The following is a 10,576-nucleotide window of genomic DNA, read 5'->3' as shown; positions in this document are numbered from 1 at the left end:
AAGGATTTAGTACTATTAGGTCATTTATCTTCGCCGACCACTTAGGTTAATTTTATGTCGATTATGCATATTGTTTTTATTAAAATCGATCATATAATCTTCTTCTTTCAATGTTAAATTTTTCTACGTAGAATTTCTCTAGATCGTGTCTAATGTAAATGAATAATATGATCAAATTATTAGTAGTAATGATTCATTAAGTTCTTAGTACAAATTAAGATATAGTTAGACTGTTATTAGTTAGTAAAAAGTAAATATTCATTACAACTATTATAAATAAAATTTTTTTTAAATATCATGTGCACAATATGCATTAATCATTTTGCTAACCGAAAATCATATATTAACTTAAGCATCAGATTGTCTTCTACTGTTAATCTCTCACACAGTTAACCATCATTAACATGAAGAATTATCTTTGACTCCTTTAGAGACTTGGAGTATGGTGAAGAGTTAAACCTTTACCCCACCAGAAACACATAAAAACAGTAACATTTCTAATAATTTAAAAAGTAAAACTTTTCTTATGGGCACATTAACATTTTATCCTTCAACTAAGATAATCCTGTGACAAATCAATTTGGTTTTAAAATATGGAATGCAAAGTTAAAATAATTGAATCTGATGACGCTACATCCACATAAACTAAGGTGACTTTATTTATGCATGATGATGCTTCATCCTAATAATGTTTACGTCACATTTTCCACTGAGAGATATTGCCAATATATGAACCATTATCATCATACAAGGCCAAACCAATTGGAACCTTCAAAGTATACAAAATAATCAAAATTCTGATCACAGGTTCAGTATCAGGATATACCCTACTATTTTACTTTTCTTTAAACCCTTTATTTGATTCCAGCTTTCTCGAATCAAACCCTACATTTATCAAATGAATATTATCATCCATATTTAGAAAAAAAAACGAAAAAGAAAATGCGGTGTACCGTAGCAGAATACTATTCTACCACTGGTGCTTCAAGTTAGAGTATTTGTATTTTTATTTAGGGCGTTGTTCCCTCCACCCCCACGTACTTCTCCCTCCACCTCCCCAATTTTATATAATTCCAATTATGTCCTAACTCAATTTTATATAATTTCAATTATATCCTAAAGTAAAAATTTTTTACTTTTCATTTACTGCCCTACACCTACCAACCTTTCATTTCCATCTCTCACTTCTCACTTCCGTAACCTCTCCCTCACTTCCGTAACCTCTCCAACTTCTCCATTTTTCTCCATTTCTTCTTTCTTCTTTGTTTTTCGTTTTTGTAGAAGATCGTTTGGTGTGGAGCAAGACTGGTGCGGAGGAATAGCGTGTGCGGAGGAACAGCGTGGAAGAGCAGATCTGCGTTCCAGGTTGGTTCTTTCACCCCGTGCTCTGTCGACGATTTTACTGTGCACGAAAGGCTAAAACGAATGTGGGACATCCGTTTGCCTTCGACGGATGTCCGACTTCCGTCGACGGATGTGGGATATCCGTCGAAGGCAAACGGATGTCCCACATCCGTTTCGGCTGTGCTGCATTTTTTTTATTTTTTTTATTGTTTTTAAATTATTATAACTGAAATATATATTTATATATTTGATATATTTATTGTTATTGTTAAATGTTTTTAAATTTTCTTTTGACTTAGATTATTATTTGAATATTTTATAAAATTTTTTATTTGTAGTTTGTAAATAAATTGATTAAGAATTAGATACGAAAACTTTTATATATTTAAATTATTTTTATTTCTTAAAATAAATATTATCAATTTAATTTATTTAATATTAGTAAATTTGTATTTGTATTTATTTTATTTATAGTAAATTTGTATTTGTAATAATAATTAATTTAATAATAATTAAATGAAAATGTATTTAAATATATTATTTTAATTAATTAGCTAATTGTTTCTTTTATTTAATTTTTGTTGTAAGTTAATAAATTAATTATTATTAGTTTAATTTATTTTGAATTGCATTTTTTATAGTTTATTAATGATATTTGAAACAATAATTTATTTTAATTTTTGAAATTAAATAAACTAATTATTGTTAGAAATGGCAAGAACACGTGGTGCATCTTTTAATTCTCGAGGTGAGAGTTCTCGAGGAGAGAGTTCTCGAGGAGAGAGTTCGTCGCAGGGCGAAGCTCGAAGAAGACCTACCGTTTCTGCTCGTAGAAGTCGGGCAGCTCCTATCCAGCATGACCCCATAGCTGAGGAGCGAGTCGTTGAGGAATAAACATATGAGGCGTATGAGACTCATGGAGAGGAGAATGCATTTCAGGCCCGTAACGATGATGACGATGAGGAGGAGCATGCAGATGTTCATGACATACAAGAGGATGTCGCTGGATTTCCTGGAGGTCCACACGATCATTCATTGCTGACGCACTATGTTCAGCATGTAGCTTATGCTATTTCCCAAGGCCGGGTGAGTGCAAAAATAAAATTTATTTTATTATTTTTTTAATAGAAAATTTATTAAATATTGATGTGTAGGATCGAGGGGACACACTGAAGTTGATCTCCCACGAAAAAAAAGTAAATAAGTTAGGACCATGCCACGAGGGAATTCAAGACATTGTGTTGAATTCCAGTTTGATGCCTCTTACAGGGATTTGTTATGATTACGTTGATAAGGGGTTACTCCTCGGATTCATAGAGAGGTGGCATTTTGAGACCAGTAGTTTCCATCTCCCTATAGGGGAGATGTCGATTACTCTTGATGACGTCTCGACATTACTTCACCTGCCCGTGATGGGGCAAATGTGTGATTTGGAGGAGTTGGAGTTTGAGGAGGCTCGTACAGCCCTTGTGCAACTACTCGGCGTTGATGGTGGCACATCAGGTTCTGAGATGGAGGACGCATGTGGTCCGAAAGTCAGACTCAGCTGGCTTAGAGAGATATATGTTCAGAGGTGTGAGTCGCAGCATTGGGACTATGCTACTAGAGCATATTTGTTGCATCTAGTAGGATGCACAATTTTTGCAAATAAGAGTGCCAGTTCTATACGCGTGTCTTACTTATTGTTATTTAGAGACGTACACGCGTGTGACAGATATGCCTGGGGTGTTGCTGCACTCGCCTATTTGTACGACCAGCTCGGGGATGCGAGTCTCGCCTCCACGAAGCAGATGGCTGGATATTTGACTCTATTTCAGGTACAGTTATAACTTTGACATTTATTTCATGTATTTATTTCCATGTTCGAAGATGGATGAAATTTAATTGAATAATTATTTTTTAGAGTTGGATATACGAACATTTCCCTAGTATGGGGAGGAGGCGGTTGGTAGCTTCTTACGATGACACCACACCACGTGCCATGAGGTGGCAGAGCCCTAGGCAGAGTTCCACTCTCACAGAGATTCGATCACAGTTGGATGCGCTGACATACAGTGGAGTTGTATGGCATCCGTATGAGGGGCATCGGGGCATTCGGCCATTCTTCGGCATCTGTATGTATTCTGGATGGATTCGGATTGGTGACACCCTTTGTCGTCATTTGCCTGAGCGTGTGCTGAGGCAATTTGGGTTTCAGCAAGACATTCCACGATCACCGACTACGGTTCCAGATGCAGATGTAGTGGCCATTGATCATATGTGGTTGCACTTCAGAGCTCACGTTGTGAGTAATGTCAGACATGCAGCATCCCCTTCTGACTGTGTTGATGGGTACATTCAGTGGTTCAGGAGGGTTTCGCATCCTTATATTATTGTTGCTGCAGATGACGCGCGACCGGCTCTTGCACCTAGACAACGCCCCGATGTTCCACGGGAGGCACGACCCCATCGTAGATCGTCTCCACCTTCACCATCTGGCGCCCTGGTATATTATTTTTCATTGCTTATATTATTAAATTTTGATCACCTTGTTTATTTAATTGTTTGATATAATTATAATACAGGCTAGATTTAGGCGAATGGCGAGAATGTTACAGTCCTTGATATCGTGTCGTCATGTCACCGAGGGTACTGTTGCACATCAGGTGTCAGTGGACCTGCTTCAGATTGCTAATGAAGGCATCGACGAATATTCCACCACTAGGAGAGAGCAGAGGCATGTGCGTGGTAGACGGTCGACGTCTAATTGATGGGACTTTATATTTCCTTTTTCTGATTATGTATTACAGGACTTTCTATTATCTTTGTATTTGTAATAGACATTTATAATTTCTTATAATTTCAATGTTTTCATTTTGAGTTACATGTTCTTTTATATTGGTTATATAGATGATCAAATATTTATATGTTTAAGTGGATAAAAATAAGAACTTAATTAACAACAAGTAATATAAATATGATCATATATAAATAAATACTACATAAATATCACGAATAATAAAAATATAATTGTCATGAATACTGACAATAAGTACTTAAATAACAAAATATAATAGTGTATTTCTACATATCTTCATACATAATATAAATATAATGAATCACCTATGTCAACATAAGATGTTGTTATGTCCATCAACTGTTCAAATGCGTGCATCGTACTAGTATAAATAGATGACCACGCTCGTGCCTCAGGATAACAGTGGGTTGAGGACATGATATTCACCGTGGGCAACGGACAACCTTCTTGTAGCTTAACCTACATTATACAAATAACAAAATATAATTGAGTGATAAGTAATTTTAAAATAAATTCATAACAAAATGCACTTACCTGCACAAAATGACATCCATGAACATGTCCTATACAAATTAAGCGATGTTGAGTGATATTAGAAGGTGGTGTGGAACGTAGTGGAAAGATAGTATAATTTTGAGAGTATGACAAACACACTAAGATAACGTTATATCGGTTAGCAATTGCATAACCAATGTCTGGTAATGTCATCCACTTGCTCGTGTTAGCCTGTTATGAATAAAAGTTGTTAGAAAAAACCATGTAATAAAGAAACTACATAAAACGGGAAACACTTACCGCGGACAGTGACTGCACCAACAAAGAGGACCTCAGTTCTTCTAGTCTATCATAGCCTCCTACTAGGCTTGCATATTCATCACGCCAAGCACTGAGTTCTTTGTACAACTCATTCCTCACAACGGGCCATAATCTTCTCCGAGTCCCAACAACACAGCAATGCATCTATACCCACAGTGACCATCAGCCACAACATCAACAACGTCCACAATGAAGGGGTGAGTAGTAGAATGAAACTGGTCTATCATTGGAACTCTCCTTTTCTTCATTGCTTTTGGCTTTGATTGTAATTTACTTCTCACAGATGAAGATTCTATGGTTGAATGAAAGGCGTCCACATACTCAAAATATGATGGATCCCGCGTAGTAGACCTTTCACTTCGTTTAACTTTACTTTTTTGTGCACCCTTTGTCTTGACTTTATGTAATGGAGGGACCATTGATGTCAATGTAGGACAAACAATCTCAAGTAACTTCTGCTTGATGGTGACTTTACCGCCAATGTCAACCTCATTGAATCGTTCTTCTACTTGTTTCAACTCATCTTTAATGGATAACTGAGGCTTAGTTTCATTTAATTCAACATTTGAGAAATGCAATCTTCGCCACATGATATGAAATTCACCTATAGGGATCATCCTAGGATCATATCGTGCTAATTCACATGCACATGGGACACCAAATGTACGTCTCAATACGCATCCACACTTTGAGGAGTCCAATCCTATCTGCTGCACTATTTTCAATTCCTTAGCAATGAGATCCAATGCATATCGAGACACACGCCCAATAAGTTCTCTATATATGTAGCCTTTAAAATAGTCACTCCTGAGCAACAAACTACTTTCAAATGACGCCTTAATCTTGTTGTGTTGTAAGATAATGACGTTATGAATACTATCCCAACAATAACACAAATCACCCATACTATTGCCCAGAACTTTCTTCAGGCTCCAATGAGCAGATTCAGCCCTGAAACAAAAAAAAAAACTTCAACAAGTACAAATAAATATTTATCTACAAAACAAATAAATAAAATAACATTACAACATACCTATTTGTGGTTGTGTTCCCTAAATGCATTACTTTGTTCGTCTAGAACTTTACAAAGTATGTGCTGTACGGAATAATCCAATTCTGATTAACATATTCAAAGAACAAAGGCCATGATCTGCTTGCGTATTCAAAACCATTCACATACTCAGCAAACAAGCTTTCATCAGCACAATCCATCACATTTTCCCATGCATCCATCAACACTTCCCAAACCTCAGTAGAATGAACTAACATTTTGCATTTAGCTTTAACATTTTTAAGGATGTGGAACCGACATAACATCTGATATGACTCAGGGAATACACTTGATATGGCATTCATCAAAGCCAAGTCTCGGTCAGTCACAATAACTTTAGGACCACCCTCAGATGTTAAAAATAAACCTTTCAGCTTTTCCAAAGCCCATGTGAAATTACTCTGCCTTTCAGTAGACAAGAAAGCAAATGATGCTGAGAAGGTTAACCCTGTAGACGTCATACCCACAATCTCAAGCAACGGAAGTCTATATCTATTTGTTTTATATGTGGAATCCATCATAAATACAACATTAAATGAGTTTAACAATTTCACCGCATCAGGATGTGTCCAAAACAAGTCAATAACAACCTTTGAATCATCAACACACCTACTCCAGTGAATGTACTTATTCCGATCCAACAACATCATAAGTTGTTGTAGTTCAGTTCTGGACCCTCTTAATGATCGTTTATACGCATGCCTTGCGTTGTAGATTTGTTTAATCGTTGTCACATTTCGATCATTATTTTGTTTGAGTGTTAATAAAATATTTGCAGGTGTAACTTTACTCTTTGTCATATCAACCAGTAATGACTTCTCACTCGTATTTAACCTGCCAGCATAAGGGTGACCCACTAAAGTTTCAGCCAACTCATGGTTGTGATGTCCACACATCACCTTCAACACCCATCCGGCCCCATCTGAACATGGTTTACCCTTTAATCTAAACGGACATTCACATTTACGAGTGCCGTATACACTAGCCACTGCATCAGCTTTGTATTTCCTATATTTTCCCCCTCTTTCACATCCAAGCTTGGCATACGTTTTTCTTCCCCGTACACCAGTAGCTATGTCAGATCTTACTATTACCACAACAAATCCTAAATCAAAAGCCATCCCTCTTACCCATTGAATTAAGTGGTCCCGTGAATGAAATATTTCATTTGTTGTAAATCTATTTGTTAAATCTCTCTCTACAACTTTGCTAATTGATGAAGACAAAACAAATTTCAAACTACAACCAATCTGAGAATCCATATGAAGATATTCATCCATTTTAAATAATAATCACCTACAAAATTATAATGACCCTTATTAACATAATTAATAATTAATCAAACAAATATAAAAATATTAATATAATTAAATTATATATTTGATATAAATAGAGTAATAAATAATTTTTTATATAATTATCAAATTATTAAAGAATTAAAGATACAAAAATCATCTATAACAAATTCATATTTTAACAAAATTATTACGTTTAAAAACTAACCATATATAACATTTAAAATTATAAATTTAAATATAAATTACTGTAAATAAAATAAACAAATAAAATAAAAACGAAACGTAAAAGGAAACTACCTCTGGACGGATGACATCCTTCAACGGATGTCAACATCCGTTTAAGGCAAAACGGATGTCGACATCCGTTTCGCCTTAAACGGATGTTGACATCCGTTGAAGGATGTCATCCGTCCAGAGGCAGTGTTCCTTTTATGTTTCGGTTTTATTTTACTGCGTTTTGCGGCTCATGCAAGGATTATAGGCTTGGATATTAAAAGGATTATTGGAAGTATGGGAAGGGTTTAGGGTTTAGGATTATAGGAAGGATTATGACTACGTACCTGGAGAGGAACCACGACAAGGACACTACACCACAAACGCACTGTACCACGTACTGCACCGAGAACAAGAGGAAGATTGCTTGATAATTCTTTTCACGATCACCAAGCTTTGCAGAAAAATATTTTACTCATACAAGGAACTACGTAGGTTATCAGTGAAATATGTTATAAATGAATAAAATTAAAAAATAATAATTTTAAAAATAAAATTTTACTGAGGGGCAAAATAGTAAAGGAAAGATGGAGGAAGGGGCAAAAAAGTAAAGGGGAGGTGGAGAAAGAGATGTGTGGGGGTGGAGGTTCAGTATCAGGATATACCCTACTATTTTACTTTTCTTTAAACCCTTTATTTGATTCCAGCTTTCTCGAATCAAACCCTACATTTATCAAATGAATATTATCATCCATATTTAGAAAAAAAAACGAAAAAGAAAATGCGGTGTACCGTAGCAGAATACTATTCTACCACTGGTGCTTCAAGTTAGAGTATTTGTATTTTTATTTATATTATTCTTTGGGCCTTAGTTTTTGTTCAAATTATTTTGTGGGCTGAATGACTTTTAAGGCTTTGACGATCCTTAGAGCTAATTTTCTGCAAACTTCAACGTCTGAGACTCCTTTTTATAATAAGAGTTGGTTTTTAATTAATTAAAAGTATGAGTGCAACTATCGAAGTAAGTTGGAGGGGTTGAATAATAGCCACATGTTTATTTTATATTATATTTAAGGGTACAAATTAAGTTACCTCATTGTTGTCTTTTTTTAAAGTGGATCATGTCACACGCTTCTCATTCTTAATTCTTCTTAGGGGTTGGACCAAAATAAGAAAAAGAGGTTACGAAGGAGAATGAAAATGTTAAAGTGGAACAACCAAACTCAATAAATAAATAAAACATATCAATAATAACGTAAGACTATATGCATTCTTTCAAATATATTTTAAGTGAAATTTCAAATAATGAAAAATAGACAAAAAGAAAAAGGTGTTGGAATCGTTTTTCTCTTCTAAAGGAATTTACTAATTAATCTAAATTAATCAATTTTAAAAACAATTAGTGTGGTGTTAGGCCTAATATCATTGGGTCAATAAGTCAAATATTGATTGAGTCAATAAGTTAAATACCAATTGAGTCAATAAATACAATGTTGATTGATTCAATCATATATTTGGTGTAAAAAACTTTTAGCCTTACTTTTTACCATGTTAAGGCTAAGAGAGTTGTGTAGTGTTAGACTCAGTATCAATATCAATTGAGGCAATAAGTTTAACATCCAATGATATGAAAACACTAACTTGATTTATAATCATTAGGGTGGTTATACATAGAGAATAAAGTGTCAAATAATAAAGAAGAGATGTTGAAGACAAGATATTGAAATATACAAGGGGTTTTGAGGATAATAAAGACTCGAAGGAATCGAGGAGATTGAGGAATAATGAATATAAAGAAACTCTAAGAAATAGGAGAAAGGAAGATGACTTTTGAATGTTTTTAGCTTATTGATCTTAGTACTTTTCGGTTATAGATTTTGGAGTCCACCATAGGGTTTTGGTGAAATACTTCCCGATGCCCAAAATTTTAGTTTTCTAATGCATAGTATCTCAAACAATTGGATGAAAGTGTGAAGTGTTCACACCCTATGCTATCATTTACCATTCTAAGGTTATGACGAACTATATGATGTTTGTGATCGATGAATGTGGTTTGATTGGATTGAATATCTCTAGAATTAGTATGATGATTGGATTGGTTTTGCATTGTCTACATTGTGTTAAGACACTATGATCGATTGATTATTAAAATCCCATTTTGATAGAGAATAATTCAGGATAACTTGATTTCTCCTTTTTCTCGATTTTTTTTTTCATTCTATTTGATTTTTGGGGATCTTCTCACTAAACATGATCACTCAATTGTTATTTTTTTTCTTTGTAGTGGTGTTTGAAGTATGTTTCATCATTTATCTAGTTGAATATGTTGAGGAATAATGTTTACTCATGACGAATTTTGTAGAATTAGACCCAAGGCTGGTTAGGTTTAAGCCGAGGTACCAATTAAAGTCCAGGTTTCAAAGATCAATTTTTTCTTTATTTAATGCTAAATATTTTTATTTAGCCTTAAGCTTTATAAAAAGTTATGGTTTAGGGCTGTGTAGTATTAGGCCTAAAGTCGATTAGTTGTTAGGCTTTAAACCGATTAGATCTAGTATTTAACCTAATGCTAATGGGATCACTATGACGAGAATATGGGATAATAAATGAGAAGTTTAAAACTGATAACTTAGGTGTTCAAGTCATGAAAAAAGACATGAATTAAATAGAGAAATTTGATGAGCATTGAAAGAAAGGAGAATCCAAAAGGAAAAATGGGCATTAAGGAGAACTTTAAAGGAGGAAGAACACAACAGTGAACTTTAAAGATCAATGTAAAAGACCAGCTCGACAAGGGATTATCTATCAAGGTACTCATGAAGAAGAAATAGTGACCTTTCAAGCACTAAACCCAAAAATTAAGATGAAATTTCAATGCACTAAATTCAAAAGTTAAGGTGACCTTTCAAGGCGTCTTGTAATAGTCAAATTTAAAGATCAATTTAAAAGACAACTAGCTCGACTCGAGATTATCTATCAAGGTGCTCATCAAGAAGAACTAGTGACCTTTCAAGGCACTCAACCCAAAAATTAAGGTGTCATTTCAAGGTACTAAAC

At 34.5% G+C, this 10,576-nt stretch overlaps 2 protein-coding genes across 2 annotated transcripts; one reads left to right on the top strand and one right to left on the bottom strand.

The window, feature by feature from the left end:
* Positions 1–2,055: 2,055 nt before the first annotated feature.
* Positions 2,056–4,207, top strand: LOC108333782 (protein MAINTENANCE OF MERISTEMS-like). The gene is made up of 5 exons (XM_052870172.1): positions 2,056–2,223; positions 2,284–2,430; positions 2,499–3,161; positions 3,248–3,829; positions 3,909–4,207. The coding sequence occupies exons 1-5, from the start codon at positions 2,056–2,058 to the stop codon at positions 4,092–4,094; spliced, it is 1,746 nt and encodes a 581-aa protein (XP_052726132.1). The 3' UTR covers positions 4,095–4,207.
* Positions 4,208–5,052: 845 nt separating this feature from the next.
* LOC128194630 (uncharacterized) lies at positions 5,053–7,129 on the bottom strand. Its single transcript, XM_052870171.1, has 3 exons — positions 6,618–7,129; positions 6,060–6,500; positions 5,053–5,908 (listed from the first exon to the last, which is right to left on the bottom strand). The coding sequence occupies exons 1-3, from the start codon at positions 7,127–7,129 to the stop codon at positions 5,053–5,055; spliced, it is 1,809 nt and encodes a 602-aa protein (XP_052726131.1).
* Between the last annotated feature and the right edge of the window lie 3,447 nt (positions 7,130–10,576).

This window comes from Vigna angularis, chromosome 11 (assembly GCF_016808095.1).
Source record: "Vigna angularis cultivar LongXiaoDou No.4 chromosome 11, ASM1680809v1, whole genome shotgun sequence".
Taxonomy (NCBI): domain Eukaryota; kingdom Viridiplantae; phylum Streptophyta; class Magnoliopsida; order Fabales; family Fabaceae; genus Vigna; species Vigna angularis.
This window is presented reverse-complemented; position numbering and strand designations above follow the sequence as displayed.